At 40.7% G+C, this 22,774-nt stretch overlaps 1 protein-coding gene across 24 annotated transcripts in view; it reads right to left on the bottom strand.

The window, feature by feature from the left end:
* The window catches only part of ARPP21 (cAMP regulated phosphoprotein 21), a 162,764-nt gene that overhangs the window by 69,191 nt on the left and 70,799 nt on the right, over positions 1-22,774 (bottom strand). For 7 of the 24 annotated variants that reach the window (XM_086365770.1, XM_086365766.1, XM_086365772.1 and 4 more), the window contains exons 10-14: positions 20,628-20,736; positions 18,689-18,790; positions 12,439-12,476; positions 10,554-10,613; positions 6,230-6,462 (exon numbers count right to left, since the gene is read on the bottom strand). In XM_086365770.1, coding sequence (XP_086221896.1) covers positions 6,230-6,462; positions 10,554-10,613; positions 12,439-12,476; positions 18,689-18,790; positions 20,628-20,736 — 542 coding nt within the window. The remainder of the gene's footprint in view (positions 1-6,229; positions 6,463-10,553; positions 10,614-12,438; positions 12,477-18,688; positions 18,791-20,627; positions 20,737-22,774) is intronic. The other 17 variants (XM_086365785.1, XM_086365782.1, XM_086365784.1 and 14 more) reach the window with 11 other exon arrangements.

Below are 22,774 nucleotides of genomic sequence, written 5' to 3'. Positions count from 1 at the left end.
TTAAACTCTCAACACTTGCAAAGATGGAACCAGCGAGAGTCTTTGAAGGGATGGCTCAGCCATGATCGTGCAGCCTGGCTGGTGTCTAACCAGCTTTGAACAGTTTCTGAATATCAGTCATCTAGAATCAGGTAAAGCAATATTCTACATATAGCCAGAATTAATGGCAGTTCTTGATTAAAAATGGATGCTACCAATGGTGAAAAAAGGCACAGGAGTAGAAATGATCACAGTTTTATAAAAAATTAATATTTGAGAACTTTACTACTTTGGGCACTGAGAGGGGTTTGTGTTTTCTTTTTTCAGGGACTTAATGATAGCAACAGCAAATATTTAACCAGTATGTCAGTGTGGCCAAGCGCCACACTGATAATTCTGTATGAATTATCTAATCTACCTTGCACAGCAACAGTGCTTTGCAGATGAGAGCTGATCCTCAGAGATACTAGGTAAATTTCCCAAGTGCAGTGGAGAAGTCTGAGTTCAAACAGAGGCAACACAATTCCAGGGACCACGCTTGAAGCCTACAGGTGACGTGTTTACACTAGGGTCATTCCAGCAAGAACCGGTGGGACCAGGGCCCTCACCAGGCCTGATCAAGTTCCAGGAGATACTGCCCAGAAACGCAACACTATTCACAATGGGTTGCTCAGAAGTCGGAAGTTGGACCTGGAGGGGCAGCTGGTGGGAGGTGAGGAGAGAAGATTCCAGGGTGACAGCCATAGGTGAACATGCAAGAGGGACACACGAAAAGGGAAAGATGGAAAGAGACCGGGGAAGAGATAACAAGGCAGACAAAAGGAAATCCAGGGAAAGGCTGGGGCAGAAAGGGAAGGGTAGGGGCAGACTCCCTTGGAGAAGGGAGTGCACCATTCATTCCCCAGGGAGGGAGTTTTGGCTCTAGCTCTGCCAGAATTCCTTGTATTTTCCTCCGGAAGTGACTTCTTTTTTTTAGATCTCAATGTCTTCTTTTGTAAAATACAAGTCACCAGACTAAAGGATGAGTAGAGATGAGGACGATGCCCTTGAAGTTTCCCTTAGTTTAACATGCTTTAGATAGATTTCTTCCTGATTATAGGCCCCCTTCCTCCCTTTCCATAGAGCATCTTTGTTCCTTTAAGATGCAAATCTTCTCCCAGTCTCTTACCAGTTTTACAACCAGGAAAGGTCTTTCTTAAGGATGTGGGAGCCATGCCTTTGAAGTATAATCCTCAAGAAAAAAATGGTGTCTTTCTCTGCTAGTCTCTGCACCAATCAGTAAACACAAGGGGTCTAATTAAATTGACCCATCACCTATGTAAGCTCCTCTAGCATCTTTCTGTAGCGCACTTACAGACTCTCCTGTCTTTGTTTCTGAGTTTAGTTTCTCTCTCCTACTCCAAGAGTCTTGACCTCACTGGATTAGATATGGGTAAAGTCTTTCTTGCCTGTTTAACGCATCAGGGATAATTTTTCTTTTACAGGGACCCTGAACAGGAAAAAGAACTTTTTCCTCCTGAATCCAGGAAAATGTCTCCAGAACCAGGGATCAGAGTTCAGTGGAACTCTGAACTAAAACTTCTGAAATAACAAGGGAAAGGATATCCAGGATGCATTAGCAGAGTGATGAATATTAACACAAAGAAAAGGAAGTGATGGAAAGATGATGTGTCTTGCATTGGTTCCAGAGATATCCTGGGGCACAGACCAGCAAGATGACAACAGCAAGGATACCCTTGCAAGCAGAAAATAAGATGCCAGGTCATGTCAATTTTGTGAAAACCAAGCAGAAGGCGGTCTTACTTTTCCAGAGCAGCTATTTCTCAAGTTTGGTTTGTAGACAAGCCGTCTGTGCTTGAACAAACTTCTCCTGTGATCTCGATGCAGCTAAAGTCGAGAAGCCCTGCTCTGACATCAAGAGGGCAGGACGGTAGTCAAACAACATGGTGTGGCCAGTGTGGAAAGAAACAGAGGTTACCCACTTATTTCTCAACCCCATGTCCACAGCAGCACAATCTACAGTAGCTAAGACATGGATGCAGCCTAAATGTCCATCAGTGGATGAATGGATAAGGAAGATGTGGTACATTTACAATGGAATATTACTCAGCTACAAAAAAAGAAGGAAACAAAGTCATTTTGCAACGACATGGATGGACCTAGAGATGATCATACTAAGTAAAATAAGCCAGAAAGGCAAATATCCTATGATATCACTTATACGTGGACTCTAAAAAACTGATGCTGCTGCTGCTGCTGCTGCTGCTAAGTCCCTTCAGTCATGTCCGACTCTGTGTGACCCCATAGATGGCAGCCCACCAGGCTCCCGCGTCCCTGGGATTCTCCAGGCAAGAACACTGGAGTGGGTTGCCATTTCCTTCTCCAATGCATGAAAGTGAAAAGTGAAAGTGAAGTCGCTCAGTCGTGTCCGACTCTTAGCGACCCCATGAACTGCAGCCCACCAGGCTCCTCCGTCCATGGGATTTGCCAGGCAAGAGTACTGGAGTGGGGTGCCATTGATACAGATGAACTTATTTATAAAACAGAAACAGACATACAGACTTTGAAAACAAACTCGCGGCTCCCAAAGGGGGAAAAGGGGACGGTGAAAAATGAGGAGGCTGGGATTAACAGATGCACACTACTATATAAAAATAGATAACCAACGAAGACCTACTGTACAGCACAGGGAATTCTACTCAACACTCTGTAATAATCTACATGGGAAAAGAGCCTGAAAAGAAAGGATATGTGTGTATGTGTAATTAAACCACCTTAATTAAACATCTGAAACTAACACAACATTTTAAGTAAACTATACCCCAATATAAAATAAATTGTGTATGTGTAATTAAACCACTTTAATTAAACATCTGAAACTAACACAACATTTTAAGTAAACTATACCCCAATATAAAATAAAAATCCCCCCAAACAACCAACCAAACAATAAAAACACACAACATGGTGTTGCCAGCGTGGAGAGAGACAGATGACACGGTATTCTTAATTCTCAACCCCACTGCCACTACCAAGAGAGAATGGGGCTGCAGCCATTCAAGTCCTCTTCCCCATGAGGATGTGCTGAAATCAGCTGCCTCCACAGACCTTCGCTGGGCCCCTGGTAACTGACCATGGCCATGCGTAGGGCAGAGGGTAGAAGACGGGAAATGCAGCCCAGATCTCAAGAGGATGTGCTTGCACGTTTTGACTTCAGTAACATGCTTTTCCCCAAATGTAGGAAAATGTATTTCCCATCTGGAAAGCATCTCATTACTATCTATTTGAAGCTAGAACGTATGTAATTAGAGGAGGAGCAGGAGAACTTAAATGTCTCCAGACTGAGTTTCGAAAAGGTCAAAAGAGCTTGCCATTCCACTGTGAACAATAAAGTAAAAAAAAAAAAAACAAAAACAAAACTGGAAACCTGGTGTGATTCTGAAGCTCCATGACAGCAAAATTGACAGCTTTGCTTCATAAAACCATCCTGGGAGATTGTAAGTTTGTTTTGACACCCTATCTTGATCTCCTGTAATTTTTTTTTTCCTGCCATTCCTATACCTTGACAGGCTTTCAAATGGAGATGCTTAGATGAAAAGAAAAAAAAAATGTCTGAAGCACTTACAGCTTCTAATCATTCTTCAAAGAACATGGCATTTTAGCATTCTTGAAGTGTTTTAAATGTTTCCAAAGAGCTCTGCTTTGGAGATGACTGGTGGTTGGTGTGTGGAGAAGAACAATTAATTTGAAAATCTTAAGTGCTCTTTGGGTGTGTTGGAATTTTTAAGTGCACCATTTAAGGTACTTGGTTTCTGCATTTGAAGGAGATTTAAAACTATTTAACCTTTCTTAGTTTACAAGAGCTCAAGCACCACGGTGGATTTTCTTGACTCCAGTTGCTGCAGTAGTGGAGTATAAGAGCAATTGATTATAGGAAGAAACCAAGAATTCACCAAATGGTGAATAAAAATGCCAAAAGGCAGTGCAGGCCCACCTGACTTTCCAAGAAGCAGGATGTGTGTGTGTGTGTGTGTGTGTGTATGCATGTATGTATATATAAAGTAGTGGCTGAGACTAAACACTATTAATTTTCTGCCTATATAGGAAAACAAGATAATTTCTTACGAAGCACTTGTCAACAACATAATTATGTTAAGCCATTAGCATAATGAGCCGAGATTTCACAAAGAGTCTCTGAGCAGTTGTGAGAAGCTTGGTTGGGACTGTATTAACAGTGGAGAGTTGCATGTTTTTTAACCTCTGGTTGGTGTTGCCCATTCACCATTCCCCTGGGGTCCTGGCCTCCCACTCTCCACACCCAGGCTAGGAATCCAGGAGCTGTGTATCCTGACTTCCAGACGCATCCCTGGACCACAACTCTCAACTCTCAACCTTAGCTGGGAGTCAGGGCCTCCAAACTTCCAAGGCAAAATCAGAACCAAAGGAAAACAATTCCATGCTAACATGGCAAACTTAAAGTTCATGGAGAGCTACTGAATGGTCACTCAGTCAGCTTCCAGGGATTTTTTTCCCAAGTTTTTTGATTGGGGCCATTTGAAAATAATTTGAAACTGATGGTGAGGGATACTTGTGAGACAGAAGAGCTAGAAAGGGCAGACCATGAGGGATATTTTGTAGACTGCTATGAATCCCACGGTGTTATGTGTCCATCAGTGGTAAGTTGTTTCAGGTTAATGGTTCTCCTAGATTTTTCATCATTGTGCATGTCTCAAAGACTGTTCATGCAAACCTGAACCAATTATGTCAGAAGATCACTATTCACTTGTAAGAAAAAAAAAATAGGAAAACGTTAAAGAGATACATGCACCTAGCTACTTGGATGGAGAAGGCAATGGCACCCCACTCCAGTACTTTTGCCTGGAAAATCCCATGGATGGAGGAGCCTGGTAGGCTGCAGTCCATGGGGTCGCTAGAGTTGGGCACGACTGAGCAACTTCACTTTCACTTTTCACTTTCATGCATTGGAGAATAAAATGGCAACCCACTCCAGTGTTCTTGCCTGGAGAATCCCAGGGACGGGGAAGCCTGGTGGGCTGCCGTCTATGGGATCGCACAGAGTCAGACACAACTGAAGCGACTTAGCAGCAGCAGCAGCAGCAGCAGCAGCAGCAGCTACTTGTAAATGAAAACTTTCTGAGGCTCTTTTTCCTTAACAGCAAAACATTAAAAAGAAATACTAAAAATAAGCAAGAATTAGTGTTTATTGAAGGCTTATAACTTGCTAGCATGATTGGAATTTCTTTGTGTATATTAATTCTTAGTCTTTGCAATAACTTGCAATATAGGTACTATGATTAGACCTATTTAAGAATGAGGAAACAAATAAGTTAAGTAACTTACCCCAGATCATACTAAGTAAAGTGTGAAGTGTTAGTTGCTCAGTCATGTCTGACTCTTTGCAGCCCCACGGACTGTAGCCCACCAGGCTCTCTGTCCATGGGATTACCCATGAAAGAATCCTGAAGTGGGTTGCCATTTCCACCTCCAGGGGATCTTTCCAACCCAAGAATGAAATCTGGGACAGATTCTTTACTGCCTGAGCCATTTACTAAGAGTTAACCAGAGCAAGAACTGAAACAATTAATATTGTAATTATCTGACAATGTAGTTTTAAAGAATAAAGCATAATATTAAATGTAAAAAATAGCTAACCTTGGTTAAATACTTGGCTTGTGCAGGTGCCTCAGTAACTGATTTTATATAAATGATCAAATTTAAAATTACAATAGTTCACCGAGGGGACTGAGAATAACATTCTATTATCACTTACATTTTATAGAGAAGGAAACTGAAGATAAGAACTGGGTTCAATCATGAACCCCAGGCACACGACTCATGAGAACAGTACGGTTATTTCAGTGGCAACTCCTGACTTTTGGGCTATCCCAAGGATTAATAACATTCAGCTCATCATCATGGGCTTCTCTGGTGGCTCAGACAGTAAAGCATCTACCTGCAATGTGGGAGACCTGGGTTTGATCCCTGGGTTGGGATGATCCCTTGGAGGAGGGCATGGCAATCCACTCCAGTATTCTTGCCTGGAAAATCCCCATGGACAGAGGAGCCTGGAGGGCTACAGTCCATGGGGTCACAGAGTCGGACACGACTGAGTGACTAAGCACAGCACAGCACATCATCTTTAGTTCAGGGAACTCAGAGAGTGCACTGACCACACAGCTGGAATGGAAGCCAGAAACTCTCACGGCACATAAACCCATTCAGTACTAACTACCTGCTTTGGACAGCTTCCCGGTACTTCTGCTACTGGACGTGCTCTCAGCCCTGCTCAGCACCGTGATGCCCCCGAAACTCGCCGTCTTGGTCATGGCTGGCTTGAGATTGCGGTTGGAGCTGTCGGAGTCTGTGCTGCTCCAGGCCCGCTGGTGGTCAGACCACTTGAGTTCATTCTCGGAGCTGCTCTGCCTGCTTCCCGAAGTTCTCCCTGAGCCATCTCGGTTGCCCCTGGAGCATGGCCACCAGAAAGATGCATGGGACAACGTTAGATTCCGTGAGCAGAATGGACACCAAGCGGGGCCTTTCTTGTAAGAATCATCTAGGCAAGACCCTTCTTGTCAACCCTTCCCAGGGGACCAGCTGCCTCACCAGGGACATCACGGACACCTCACTGATGTACACACAGGTCACACATCACACAGAACGCTCATGTAGCACACAGAAAAACCAAACTGAGAAAGGTCACAAAATCCCTCTGCCAGTGAAGGAGCACCGAGAACAATAGGATATAAAATATAATTGGTAACTTCTCCCATGCAGAGAAGAGACGGGGGTACATTCTCTGGACCCAAATCAATAGTGAATCGATGTTTGAGAGCAATTATGATGCTGAATGAACCTAAAAGCAACTCCCACTGAAAAAGACTTCTTTCTTTTTAGCATTAAGTAACTGGACCATGGAAAAATGGAACGCACAGTTCCAAAGAAGCCATTTACTAATTTAGTTTTGAACTTCATGAGAGATATAGATCTGAATGTATTAAGGCTTTGGCAGATGGCACAGAAATCACAGGAATTCCTCTATTAACCTATGGTGAGAATTCTGCCCGGTGAGTTTAACCTTCATGGGCAGAGGAAAGAGCCCTTTATCCCTTTCCCGCAGAAAAACTTGTGATAATAACAACAACAGTGCAAACACCACACTGACATGAGACTTTCCAACGAGATCAATGGAAATAACAAAATCGCTCCATAGGTGAAATGACACATTTGTTCAAAATTCAAATAGAAAAACACTGAATTTACTGGAAGAGATCCAATAGCCAGAAGTCAATTTTGAAGACTTGAGAGCCTTTCTAAGCAGTGTGCAAAACTGCATGTATTTCACAGAGGAAGTTGATGAAATTTGCATTTTCATTGGTTTCCAATTGCTGAAAGAATAACTTGGTTACCGTTTTCAAAGCCTTTTCTGCAGTTGGAAATTATGGATCATCAAAATATCCTAAGATGCTCATGGACTATAAATAAAGAGGACAAAAACCATAGGCAATACATATAACCCCTAATTTCATATCACTGTGTGATGTGACATAAATCTTCATCCAAACCTCTAAGATGTGAACAGTGGCTTTATTAATATTCTTCTAAAGACAATCATGGACTGTTGAGATGCTAAAAGAACACAGATCTGACTGAAACACTCACCCGCCATATTGTACAGAAGGCATACAGAAAATTTCAGATTTTGCTTTAACTTTTTCTTTCATTTCGTGAAAACTTAAGAAGGTCAATGAATCCAAGAGATAATAAAAATGAAACAGCTAGTTTGTCATAAGATTTTGCACAGTGAAGGGAGGAAATGCAACAGAAAACTCACAAAACAAAAAGCACTCAGCACCCTGCTCTCTTCTCTCAATGTTTTCTTACAAACATCCTCTCTGTGTTCAGTACCTCAGGGATGGGCTAGTTTTAGAAACAAGGACTGTTTAAGAAGACTATTTTATGAGCAGGATGTATCAGACACTCACCAAGGGCCAGGTAACTTTAGTCCCTAAACACCTGTGAAATTCAAGCGGCCCAGAGGAGACTGAGTAGAGAAAATATGATTATTTCCCTTTCAATCTCTAAATTCAGCTTCAATCTTTGCTCATATAATTCTGATTAATTTGACCCACCCTTGACAAAGCCCAACTAAAGTATTATTTAGCAACAGTGAATGTACCAGGGATGTGACAATAATCTCACTTGTTGCTAATATGGAATATTTATTATAGGAAGAGATTTGGGGTGGTCCTTAGCATTCAGGATGTGTCAGAAGGCAACTCTCCATACGGGGGTGATCATCACCAATTCTGCTTCAATTATCCTCTCCGCATCAACTCTTCACCTCCATGGGAGGAGGAATTCAGACTTCCTTTAAATGCCAGTGTGGCGGAGCCTTTCTCTGCAAAGGAGGTGTCGGCCACCATTCCTCAGAGCACTTTGGCATGTTTCAAAAACACTGGGTAGCTCTTCTAAGACTCATTTCATCCCCTGGCCAATAAGGCAACCTAAGATTTCCTTCACTCCTACCTTCACTCCACTGGCTCAAATCTTCAACCCAAGTCAAGATCTGTCCATTCATTTTAAAAGCGGAATTTAAGCTTTTGCTTTAGAGAGTTAGCTTTAATGAGATTTAAAATGATGCATTTAATTTATGGTCTCTAGATACTGATACCCAGAAATTATCTTTTTTTATTGCTGTATTCATCATTCACTTTAATACTGGCAGGGTGAGGTCCAGAGTTGAACTGCGTATCCACTTGGGTGTGGGATCATAGGGATTACATCCACAAGTGCCTTCCCATCACTCCTAAGCCCAGGCCTGATTCCCTTCTAACTGGGAATCAGGAAGATGATGATAATGCGTTATCTGGTCATCAAGAGGCACTGACCCTCTTGTATGTAACTATATAGAATTTGACCCCAGAGTAGTCAGAGAGCAGGTACTCTAAGTTCTGCTTCTGTGCTGAGTAATGTAACTGATAATTTTTATTTTCTTTCATGTCTGAACATGGCTTTTTTTTTTTTTTTAACAAAGTTAGGTATGATGTAGACTTTGAATTACTTTTATCAGCGTGTGGATTGCTTTATACTAAGTCACATTCCTGAGTCTGTGCTTGGTAATTTTATATTTGCGATGGTTGACCTTAGTAGAAGGTAGTTCTGGCTAGGGATCCAGATTTGGGGCTATCTTTGCGACCCCATGTACTGTCCATGGAATTCTCCAGGCCAGAATACTGGAGTGGGTAGCCCTTCCCTTCTCCAGGGGATCTTCCCAACCCAGGGATAGAACCCAGGTCTCCCGCATTGCAGGCGGATTCTTTACCAGAGCCACAAGGGAAGCCCCAAAACTAAATGCCTCTAGGGGTCAAGAATTGTATCTCTACTGGTCTCAACAAACCAAGCCATGGTGTGTGACTGTATGAGCACTGGTGAATCACAGTATTTTCCTGGGCTTTCAAGGGAAAATGTCAAGGTTATTTTCTTAATCTTCAAGTATGAAAATAAACTGTCTAATGATACAAGAGGAAGGTATTAGAAATGTTGTTCAACCTAGAAAAATAAAAGCTTAAAGAAAAACAGATCCTGTTTTTTGTTTCTGCCAGAGTGTAAAGAGAAGAAATGAACTTTTTTAATGTTGGGGTCATAAGCTCAGATTTATAGAAAAAAGATATGTTCAAAGCCCAGAATCCATTTTTTTTTTTTTTTGGTATTTTCTTCCTTCTAAGTGGTCAGTAACTTTTATTGTTTTGTTTGTTTTGCCTTTCCTACAATAGAGATGAATCCTAATAGTCATAAAAACACTAGCATATTAAATACATGTGTGAGGTATTCAATATACACACACACACACATATATAGCACAGTATATCCACTGCCCTACAATGGATGCTAGAGATACATTTAATAAAGTGATGAGAGAATGGCTATAGACCCTTTAGTTCTCTGGCACTCTCTAGCCTCGTATAAAACTTTATATATATACATTTATATATATATATATATATATATACACACACACATTTCCCTTACCCCACACAGATCTAGATTTTATGTAATTCATTATAATTGGAGACAATCCCATATCTTTCTTTAGAAATAAAATCTGTGCTTGAAAAAATGTTGTTTGAAATATTATGATGGATAGTAGTGGCGAAAAATCAACTATTCAAATAGCATTATCATGGATTTGTATTCTAGTATTGGAAACATATATACAATTGCAACCTGCCAGAGAAATATTCATTCAGTGTAATTTAGCAAAGTTGATTTGGGAATGTGAAGTCAGTGTATTCCCAAAGTCAACCCTGGAGAAAAACCCAGAGAATCAGAGGAAGAACCCTAAAAGACTGTAGACCAAGCCATGGTTTGCCAGTCCTGTGTCTTACAGGCCCCAATAAAGCTTCAACACTAGCTCGGAAACAAGCTTTACAAAGAAATAACCAAACATATTTTCCTTCGTGAACAGAGATAGTTTACACTGATACACTTATAGTTAACATTGATTCCGGCACATAATCTGAAAACACAGTTTTAAAAAAGGAAACCATACCAACCGAAAGAGCTGTCTTTTCTTATAGGTCTCACTGCATATGTTACTGTCTTCCAAGAGCCTACTGGAAATGAAAAACATGATTTTTATGATATGAAATCTAAGGGTGCTAAGTGCCCTAGGTCAAATGGATGTGAGCCCACTACAGCACACCTGTCTTGCGGATCAACCCCATATGCTACAGTTTATTTGAATTTTGCCCTCATAAATGAATGGCAGCCTGATTTGTCCGTACCCTAGGATTAAGGCACTGATACTAGACAAGGGAGAAAGAAGGGAAGAAAAGACAGAGGGAATGGGAGAGGAGAGGAGAATCAAAGAAACTGACACAGATATAAGAGATATTTAAGTAACTGCATGTATCAGTTGTGATTTTTCTCTTTGGATAATATTAAAATTATTCTTTATTTTTGGGGCATCACGAAATACGACCTTTCAAAGGCAGGTACCCAAGAAATATATTTATTTTTGTAGAGAATCTACTCAGATTTTTGCTTCTGGGGACTGTCAAGACTTAACATATGCAATGAGTATTAGTGACCAATTATATGAATAAACTCCAATTTGAATATTAGGGACACAAGTGCACAAGAAGTCTTTTTATACAAAACACAAATAAATGACTAAGATTAGGGAGTAAGCAGGGAAAACGACTGGCCATAAAACTAGGGAATGAGCGTCCTACTAAATGGAATTCTAAATGCTCATTTCATCTTCTGGGTAAGGACAGAGAATTTTGGCCTCAGAATCATACCTAAGATGTTAAAACTCAGGGGTTCTTAATTTACTGTAAATACAGAATATTTGTTGAAATCTGTATGGATTTTCGAGGATGTTTTTAGATGTCTTGTAAAGACTTGCTCACTACTCGCATCCCTTTTTCTATAAGAGCTTGTTCAATTGAGGGAAGTTACTTGAAGATTTCTAACTGCTAACATGAATGATGGCATTTTTTAAACCAATCCTCTCTAATGTTCAAGTTTTCTAAGTACAGGAATTTAATCAAATAGCCTCCGTTTTAATCAATTTTATAGGGGTGCCTATTAAGCCAACACCTGGAATGAAATTAACCACCCCTTTTTAAATGGAAACCATATTTCCAATCCAAACTGCCCATTGTGATGTATTTTAATGTGATCAGTACAGCTAATGTGGAATTCCTTAATTCCCCTTGAAAATATGCAATTAAATCAATGGAGCATTTTAATATCTGTATCAGTTTAGAACTATTTTTAAAAGGTACATGCTAAATTTGAAAACCTCTGCTCTTATACACAAGACTTTGTATAAATGTTTTAACCCATTCATGTCATAACCATCCCTTCCCCTACGAACACCCAGCCAGGTACACTCTACAAACTAGATCGGTTTAGATAAGTTTTCCAAGTTAGGCCTTTTATGAAAACCAGTAGATTACTTAGAATAAGAAACATAAAACAATATTATTCAAATTATTATCTGTGTAGCTACATACAATGAAGGGGCCCACAAAGTGGCCAATAATACCATATACACTAGGATGTTAGCAGCCTATTCAATAAGCCAATGAAACTGCAAGTTCCTGTCTCAACATTTATACTTTTTAACGCCTGGGAAAGGTGACAGAATTATATCTTTGTTAGGACCAGAAGTTGAGACTTTAAATACGGAAACTGTTGAAAGCTATGTTTGGAAATAACCGAGAGAACTTTTGTCCCAAATTAAATAGCTTCTGGATATGCTAAATAACATATATGTGAGCACATATATGTGTGCACGCATAGATGTATGTATTTATTTATACATATATTCAAGCACACACTTATATATGGCATATATATATGAATAAACAACACACACGTGACAGACTCTGTTCCTTTAAAGAGATGAAAAAGCAAATTTCCTTTTACCTGTTTTCCACAAAGAGGCTTTCCTGGGAGCAAACTGACTGAAAAACAAACAAAAAAAAGGCATTGGATCAGATGTTCAGGATACGCTGAGGGAGCCCAAATCCTGGCCTGATTTTCAAACTGTTTTTTCCTCCAAGAGGAAAAAAATTAAGGAAACTGTGCAGCATTTTTAGAAAAAAAAAAAGAAGAAGAAAAACAAAAAGGTTAGAGTTAGAAGTGTCAACTTTCCCATATGGTGTCTCCAGGTTTCAGAGAGATTTAGCCCAGTCAGCATCAAGGTCAGGAGGAGAATAGAGAGGCGCTGTGAATGAAAGTGCGGCAGAGGCCTGCGAGCCACAGGCCCTGAGCTAGTGGGTCCTCCGGGCAGCCGAGACCCAGCCACCACCTTGGACCAGAGGCCACGTGTGGGTGAAGGCAGAGCGTGCAGGCCTGGCGCGATCCGCCCGAGGATGGGAGCGCTGGGAAACCACAATCCTGAAGCTAGGACCTGGCCCCGATGAACTCTCACAACACAAACACTTGACCTGCGAGACTCTCAAAACTGAAGCGATGTCCTCAACCAATGCCAGGGCAGGGAGTTAGCAGAGGAGGGAGGGAGGGAGGGGCTCAGAAAGCAAGTGAGAATAAAACGAAGCTAATCAGGAAAGAATATCAAACCCATCTAATACATCTTAGTTTCACACAAAAAACCCAGTCACTTTCCTTTTAGCTTCTGTTCTCTAGTATTCATGTCTCTGCTATCTTGAGTTTAATATACAACGTAAGGAAGATAAAATTCCATTATCATTAGGTGCTGGGGAAAGGGGGATCAAATTAAATTTTAACAAGCAAAAAGAGGAGTCTTAACAAAATATGGTACAACAGTCGTAAAATACAAAATACTGTGCTTAGGAACTAATATAAAACCATTTTCAAAGCACTAAGATTTTAACCACAAACACAGGTAACATATGTGTGGATATTCTAAATGATGAGTAAGTTCCCCTCCTAAAGGGATCAAAGAGACTGAACATGCTCCTTTTTAAGAGAAAATAACATAAAAATAAAGAAATAATAATGACCTTTCAATATAGAATTTTTGAATTAAAAATGCTATTAATGTAACCACCTCTCACAGAGGCTGGCAGGATGCTGGTTTCTTGCTGCATTTTACCAGAGAGATCATTTCCTTCCATAAGCTGAAGGGCTAGATTTGGGCATAATGTCCTTTTCTCAGTGGTCTGAGCTTTTTAATGAGGGCATCTCTAAAACTTTCTGTTTTAACCCCTATGCATTTAACATGCATCCTGAAGATGAAGTGTGCAAAAAGTTTATTTAATAAAAGGCAACCATAGCCAATTAAGCAACAGGCTTTTCAGAAAAGTAATTTGATATTTAATTTTATAAAGGAAAACAAATACAAATGATGTGCCCCTGACATTATTCCTAGGAGGATCTCTTTAAAGAAAGCTAAATATCCCGTTGCTTCTTCTTCCTTTAGTTGGGTTTCCCAACCAGTTAGAGTCAAGTCTAAGCCAAGTCTTGGTATATGAACAAAGTGATACTATGCCAGATATCCACGATGAATTTAATACTTTGCTACATTTCAGCTCTTGAGATTGGAAATAGGCCAATTACATTTAGGATGTTCTGGCTGATTCTGAATAACTGAGACTTGACTACGTCTTTGAAGGAGCTATCAAAGACATGCTGACCTCTTTGGACTTGTTCATCTAATAGCATTTGGTAAGGGAAGCAGCCCAAACTCTTCGAACTAAAAACTAAGGCACGTGCAAATTAAAGATGATGCTCTCTAAAAACCCATCTCCAGAGCATCTTCCTGATTTTTGTGGAAAGGTCCTAAAAAAAAATCATCTCATCATCCATCCACCACACTTTTCATAAAGACAAAGACAATTATGGGTTATGATTCAGTAACTGATTAAAATGTATGTGTGTGCATGTGCACACATGTGTGTGTATTAAAAGAAGCATTAATAACTTACAAATTTTAATAGCAGAGAAAGATAAAATTATCACAGTAATTAAGCCCAGCATTCAGAGCTGTGAGGTATATGCATTCTCAGATATATACATAAAGGGCTTTGTTTAAAAGGAGAAAAATGTTTTTGCCTAATGGGTTATAGAATTCTCTTCCACATGCTACCCCCAAGCCAGGTGGTACCTCACAACCTCGTCATTGGCTCCCCATGAAGAAAACCAAAGATGAAATCTTCCTCAAATCCCTATTTACATATAAATATCCTTCAGAAATTACCCTCTAGGCAAAACAGGTCCTTCTCAAATATATTGCTTTATCTACTTAACCTTCCTAAAGGAAGCAACATTGCATAGGATTAATCATAAAATAAGTTGACATGCTTGCCAAAAGGAAAGAAGAGTTATATTTCAAATATTTCTGACTTCAAAAGTACACTTATTTATTATTTGAGAACTAAATTGTTGTGTGCTCTGAATTAAACATTTCAGTTCTCAAATAACAGATGAACTGGTCTTATTTCAAGATACCCAAATTCTCAAACTATATTTGAAAAGCCTTTTTTGGAAAATCCCCAAATAAATCTGCATATTTGGATTGTGCACCTATGACAAAGCACACACACACACACACACACGTGCATCCCTTAGCCATCAAGGTACATTTGTAAAATATTCAAGAACACTTCTAATTTTAAAAGAAATTGGGGTTTTTCTAAAGTATAAACATCAGGAAGTATTTTTCTATAAATGCCTATTGTAACTTCAAGTAGAAAAATAATCCTACTTAAGTATATTGACATTTGAACCTGTTTGAACTACTCTACGACTTAATAACTGGCAAAGAAAGCTGGTTTTATTACCTCTGTTTATAAGCTATGAGGATGCTAAATTAAAGACCAGCTTAAAAAAATTATATGTCTATAACTTAATTTCCTTATGCTGGATTCCTTGCATTTGTTTTATAAATGAGTTAATATACTTACTATCTCGTGTACCTTAACAATTTGGGTAGTTATGATCATTTGAGAATCTGGAATTATACAGATAAAGGCTCCCTAGTGGGTCCCGTCTTTATGTTACCATACATATTCGAGAAAGTTCATATTGCTGTTGTGCCCCTGAGTTTGTGTTTAACAGAGAATATGGTAATCTCCTGTTAATACAGGGTGGCCCCCAGGGACCCTTGCCTTGTGTGGTACCACCCACGTGCAGCAAAGCTGGTCTGTGTGTCTAAAAGAATACAGCAGAAGGGAATATATGTCACTTCCAAGATCAGCTTATAGCACCGGGCTTCCATTTGGGACCCTTTTCCTTTCCCACTCAGATCACTTGCTCCAGGGAAAGATAGTTGCCATGTTTGAAGACACCTGGCAGCCTACAGAGAGCTCCCCCATCACTATGAGATCTCTAGCTTATAGCCAGCAGAGAACTGAGGGCCGGCAATATGTGAGTGGTTCTTGGAGAAGACCACTGCACCAAATCTGCAGATGACTACAGCCCAAACTGATAGCCCGACTGGAGCCTCATGAAAGACCACGAGACAGAATCACTCAGCTAAGCCACTCCCACATTCCTGAACCCTGCAGACTGTGAGATGAGAAGCTTTTTGTTTTCTTTTTTTAAGCTGCCAAATTTGGGGACCACCAGTAGAAGGTATGACTGCATTGTGTCTACAACAGCTATCGACAAGGGAGAAAGACATTTGGCATTTTATTTCCCGCTAGGACAGTGGCTCATGGTCGTTCAAGTGTCAAGAAAACTTAGAATAATGTGATAAACACTAGAGAGCTTATCCTTAGAAACATGTACATATGCTCATGAACGTAATATTTTACAGGTGATATCAAGGATTTTAGGTCATCTCTGAAGCCCTTCATGAGCACACTCTGGGTTGTTTTTGTCATGCTCAGTCACTCAGTCGTGTCTGACTCTGCCACTCCATGGACTGTAGCCCGCCAGGTTCCTTTGTCCATGGGATTCTCCAGGCAAGAATACTGGAGGGGGTAGCAATGCCCTTCTCCAGGGAATCTTCCCAACCCAGGGATAAAACCAACATCTCTGGCATCTCCTACATTGGTAGGCAGATTCTTTACCACTGAGCCACCTGGGAAGCTCTCTGAGTACAGAAAGCCAATTAAAAAAACCTACCGCCCTAGGAGATCAAGTGAAAATCAGCTTCAGAAACATGCCAGTCTCCCACCTGAATTAGTGAAACCAGAAGTGGTGGCCACCAGAGAGTCTATCAAAAGTGTTTACTCCTCCTCTCCCACAAGGAGAAGCAGCTACAGCATTGCAGAGAAGGCTAAAGAAATATTTCACGGAATAAAAGGGCTATGACAATAGCTTTCCATTTAGGCTATCTCACATTTAGGTCTGCTTTTACTTGATAAAAAATAATAATACAGCATGTGGCCACAGAGGCTTTAAACAGGGACCCTTGCCTCCAATCTTCAGCCTGGAACCCAGGTTCCTTACTCCTAAATCTCCTGAACAGGGATGTGAGGAAATGCGCTGTGGACTAGGAGTCAGGCTGACCCCTCCTCCCTTCGATGACCTCCTACGGGCACGAAAATACAAAAATGAAGGCTAGCAGGGCAAATGTCACCCCCATCACAGGCATGCATCAGTGATGCTACTTGCTGTCAACCGGCACTTGAGTGTCTGGCAATGTGACAGAGAAGAAAAGCATAATGTTGTTTGTACATTATGTGGGTGACTACTCTTTGCTTTACAATGTAACAACTCATTCATAAACTATATGGCTTGTCAGAATTATACTAAGAGGAAGAATGTGTGTTTGTGTGTGTTGTATGTGTGTGTGTATAAAAGAGAGAGAAAAAAAGAGAATAGAGAATAAACTGTCTTTCAGAAAAATTTCTCATCTTGAAGGTCATCAGACAGGAATATTCTATCTCCAGTCCAAGATAGGTTTATTACAGTATTATGACTAGAACAGAGCCTCTCATTACTGCATTCTTATATCCAGCAAACACAAGGAAAGGTCTACCATGTGTCAGGCTGTCCTTTGCACCATCAAGAATTCTGATCATAATTAAAAGGATTTTCTAGAATCTGCTAGAATTGCCCCTGGACATCATTCAACAATGGCTACCTCATCTCCTTCTCTCACACTCTCCTACTCTGCAAGCTTTGGACCAGGCTATTCAATTCACAATTGTATTTTAATGTGTCTAAGAAAGGCAGAGAGGTTCTAGAGCAGATGGCAGAAACCCACATGCGTGTGAAAGAAGTGCAGAGTGTCACTTCCTCTGTAGCTCATATTAAAGGATTCAGCAGAAGGTGGAAGATCAGGGAGGCTAGCTTGGGCTTAAAACCTCTGGGGACAGCAGGCCCCTTGCATGTTAAGCATGGATGCCTAGGTGTCTAGATGGCTTTCTAAGGAACAAATCATGAGAACAAATCATAGAGGAGGTCAGATGCCCATCTGACTTAGGAAAGACAGAGGTGTCGGCCACAGAGAATCTACACAAAGGTGCTCATGGCTATACCTCTGCAGAGGGAAAAACCCACAGCATTTTCTAGAGGCTGCCAAATGCACCCATAGAAGGGAAAGCCTATGGAAACAGCTTGTCCTTTCCATTCCATTGCATCTAAATTCAGCTTTTTTTCACCTTTTAATTTGTATGGAATTTAATCACATTTAATTTTGGCCACAGTGAGCAAAAGAATAAAAAAAAAATAATCCCAACCACATTTTCTTTGTTGGGATATGAACAAAAGAAATTGTTTTCTGATCATTCCCTTGAAAATGGGTCATGGAACAAATTTTATCTGAAAATGGGGTGGGGGAGGGGATGAGTATCTTTATTACCTTTGATATAATAAAGTGTCCATACTTGCTAAGAATGCAGAAAATTCTGTGTGTGTATGCTCAATTGACTCTTCTCTTGTTTTGGAATTCTTTCTTCTGCACAATGTGGGTCTGAAGAAGAAAACCACGTGGTATCTGTTGGCTAATATAAATCTGAAGAGCTTTCTGCAAAGCTGGCAACCTCTCTCCATATTTAAGGTCTATTTTATTGACCCCAAATAGTACTTCGATATTTGGGAACACACACAAACCTCTGGCTCCTTTTCCATCACTTCCCTGAATCAGGTCCTCTTCCAGAAGCACCTCTGGTCTGCTGCCCTTCGGCAGCTCCCTGCCTCCAGCTTCCCTCATTCCTATCAGCTTCCTGTCTGGGGAACGAGGCTGCCTTACTGCTGACGGAGGGACCGCACTCAAGAGGCAATGAAAACAACTACTCACATCATGTGCAAATATTCTCTCCCTCACTCTCTGATACTCCTCTTCTCTCTCTTCAATTGATTTACTTCGTCTGTCATCTCTAAATGGATGCATTCTGTTTTGCTGAACAGAAAAGAGAAATCAGGAGGGTTACCCAAGGTGAGCCGTTGGAAATCTGCAGTCAAGAAAAACTGTCAGCTGAGAGTAATAAATGTTCGCTTAAATAAATGGGGCTTGACAAGTCTCACTCCCTCTGGTCCCCGAGGAAGTCGTGGTGGGTGATGTGTGTGGGGTGTGTGCCTTGTGATGGCAGGGGTGCTCCTACTCCTGGCTGTTTCCTTGTTGGATGCAAATAGCTCGGTGTTTCTGGAAGGTAAGCTCTGAATGTACCTCAGGCATTCAGCCCGGTTGCTCTGTGATGGGTTCTGTCTCCTTAGCAAAGATGTGACGCCCCAGGAGGAGGCGGAATGGTGGTAAGAAAAGAGGAAGTGGCGAGGCCAAGGTGGCCACGAGAATAAATGGCTTTGAAAACTTGTGGTCAGAGAAACAGGGCAAGAAGGGGCAGAAAGGAAGATGTGGATGCCATTTCTCTGCATCCTAATTTGCGTTTTTATTCACTCAGTGACTTATTCTGTGAATCGCAGCTGGGATAAAAGGAAGAACTGAATTCTAAAAGCCTGTCTGTGGATTAGGGTCAAAATCCAGAAAACTAACAATTCAAAGAACCCAGCATGAGGCCTGCTCTTCCTCCGCCTTCTATTGGAGTCACTTGCTGTGTTTCTATCGCTTTTGCATCTTATCCCTGCCATTCCTCTCCCAAACGCCCTGCACTAACCACATCCATCCATCCATTCAACAGACATCCACTAAGTACACAACACAGGCACATGTGTCAAAGTCAACTCAAGCCATGGTGTGGTTCAGGGGTGGTGGTGGTGGGAGGAAATGAGATACAGATGATGGACAGTTTTTTTTGTTGTTGCCTTTTTTTTAAAGTGTCAGAGATGCACATACTGGCTCACAGTGACTCACTGTGGGTAATTAAAATAATAACTTGAGTGTGATGCAGATTGTCTTACCTTTCAGCATTCTAAAGCAAAGTCATTTTCATAAAAGCTCTATTTTCATTGTCAGGGACAGGAAGCGTAATTGTAATGGCATTTGTATGACTTTCTATGGTTCTCCTTATCACTGAAAATGTGTTTTCTTTTGCCATTTACTTAGTTTTCTTCTTCATCACCCTGGAACCCACCCCCTCCACAGGGAGAAAAGTCTCTCTAGCCTTGTCGAGTTCCCCTGAATAAAGCTATTCTAGAACCATGTAATGTTTTGTTACAAGCAAAAAACAGGGAAGGAGGAAGTTCCGCTACAGTTCGTGCAAAACAAGCAAACAACTGACATGGAAGTTAAAACACAGGAAGGGGTGGGGGACTACAACAGAAACTGATTCTTTGTTGCGAAGACTTATTTTGGGAGAGTTTGCAAAATCCACCTGGCCTCACCATAACAAGGATTGTTGTTTACAGCTACATCAGTTGATCAGCGGTCCGTATTGACAATCCAGCGCAATGTGTGCAGAGCGGAAGGATAAAGCTGTAGGGAGGGGAACGACTGCCAGAGTTACACAGACACCTGGAAATGCGACTGACAAAGCTCTTCCCATCAGCTCAGAGCCTGCGGCACCCCGACCCCCCAGGCATGCAGCAGAGCCTGCGCCAAGCACTACCCATGCAGCCCAACACAGAGCCAGCGCTGAAGCAACCATGACGTGGTCTTTTGCTACCCACCAAATGCCAAAGGGGTAGGTAGGGGTGGGGGGCAGGAGGTTGGGGGAGGGGGTTCTTTTCAGAGGCGGGGGAGATTTGGGAGGGGGAGCAGGGACAACAGAAGAACGACAAGAACATCAGGCAGCCCACCTTCCAAAACGACAACGTCACCACTCTCAAACTTGAGAACCAACCTGAGTGTCTTCTTTATCAATACTAGAGTTATCTCGCTTCAAGATAAACCGCTTCTGGGATTCTTCACCTTTTTCATCTTTTAAATGTTCACAAAACCTTTGCTCTGGTCTGCCAGCAAAGTAAAACATATCAATAAAAAAAGTTTTTTCCCCTGTTTAAAGTTATTTCTTAGTGTTTTTTTTTTTTTTCCCCCACAGTGGCATTCAAGAAAAAGTTTACACATGGTTTTGAGACTAGAATTGCTGGCAATATATAGGGAGGTAATACTGTGTCACTTCACATGTGTTGTTAGGATACCTTTGCTTTGTTTGTTCACCATGGTAGAAGTTAAAACAAAATTTTAAAGGCCTGCAAATATATAGTGTGTATTTTCTATTTTCTATAGTTATTTTGACCTCTGTCAGTCCTGAATTTCATTAAGCCCCTACCCTTATTCTCTATATATGTTTAGAATTTGGGATTACTACATTAAAACTAGGAGAATACTTCCTATTATGTTTTCCCTTTCGAGAGCTTTCTGAATGTCCAGTGAGAGAGGGCTGTCTATGAATTTTTTCCATCTTTCTTTAATGACAGATGCCCTGGAATCTGGCTCCAGCAGCCTGACATCCTCGACCATGTCTTGTAAATCAGTTGAGTAACTGGGGGAAACTGGAGATGTTTAGCTTAAACAACTTAATTCCTGATTAGCATGGGGAAAATGTTGCAAGCAGTTACATGGTATTGATTAGTCAATTGACTTTTTAAAGATCCTCTTAATCATCTTGTATTATTACAGGAAAGGGTTCCAGTACCCTGTTCATTTCTCACCAGCGTCCCTGCACACCAGAGAACTTGGTGAATGGCTTGTGCGTTGGTTAATCACAGAGGACTAAAACGTCCATTTCTAGTATAGAAGCAGTTGTAATTGATGGCTCTCAAAACGTGTCTTTCAGGTCTGATGTATTACTTCTGAAGCCACATGGGTTTTCTGTGCCCCCCTGGGTTCAGTATGCGTTCAGGAAGCCAAATCACTGCATCGGTTGTTTAATATGAATGGCTAGTAAATAAGAGAATCTCATTGTTTCCTTATAGCTCCAAAATAAGCAAACAACACTTTAAAAACAAAGGAGCAGTTTAAGTGTATAATTCAAATCTTGTTGAGAAATATTGTTTCCTTAAAAACTCCTTCATCAATTATTATAATACTGGGGAGCAGACAAAACCAGAAAACTGAAATAATACCAGTTATAGCTTCTGGAATCAGATGTAATTTCTGCATTCTTTTATTCAGTCTTTGCAATAAAACTTTGATGTAGGAGAAACAAAAAAAATTTTTTTTTTTGCCTCTTTACAGATAAGGAAACTATCCCTCAAGTGACTCTTGACTCCAGTTTATATATTTTCCCACTAAGCCACAGGCATCAAACAGCCTGCTTACTTCCTTACAGAGAAGTGAACAGTCTCTCTCTGCTTACATTGTACTCAGTCGGCTGGAGGGCCTCACACCTCAGGATAAAGCACAGAAAACCTGCCTGCATCATATCATCTTCAATATTAATGTAAATGTTATCCACCAGAATTAACATAGAATAAGATACAGCTGTCTGGATGTGCGGATATGACATTTTAAGATCAGAGCACTAAGGAGACGGAGTAAATTTGCACTTTATAATGAAAAGATCATTGACAGTAAAGAAATTAAATATATTTTGGTGGAGCCCAGTCACAGGGCCCTTCAATCACTTATAACACTATAAAGTCTGACAATATTATAATAGCCTGAATAGCTACAGGTCACTGTAAATGAGAACAATTCTCTAGGAGTTTTTTTTAAAGCTTCCCAACATTTTCAACCACTCAGACATTGTTATATACATATTTTTATGTAACAAGGAAAATTAAGATATTAACTTGAACACAAATGCTAATAGTAGCAATGCTAATTAATCCTCTCCTAATAGCAAGTGGAGAGTGAAAAAGTTGGCTTAAAGCTCAACATTCAGAAAACAAAGATCATGGCATCCGGTCCGATCACTTCATGGGAAATAGATGGGGAAACAGTGGAAACAGTGTCAGACTTTATTTTTCTGGGCTCCAAAATCACCGCAGATGGTGACTGCGCCATGAAATTAAAAGACGCTTACTCCTTGGAAGGAAAGTTATG

This window comes from Bos grunniens, chromosome 22, assembly GCF_055505025.1.
Source record: "Bos grunniens cultivar Pamir isolate PY7600 chromosome 22, Bosgru_T2T1.0, whole genome shotgun sequence".
NCBI lineage: Eukaryota > Metazoa > Chordata > Mammalia > Artiodactyla > Bovidae > Bos > Bos grunniens.
Note: the sequence above shows the minus strand (reverse complement) of the source record. Positions and strands in the feature narration are given on the sequence as shown.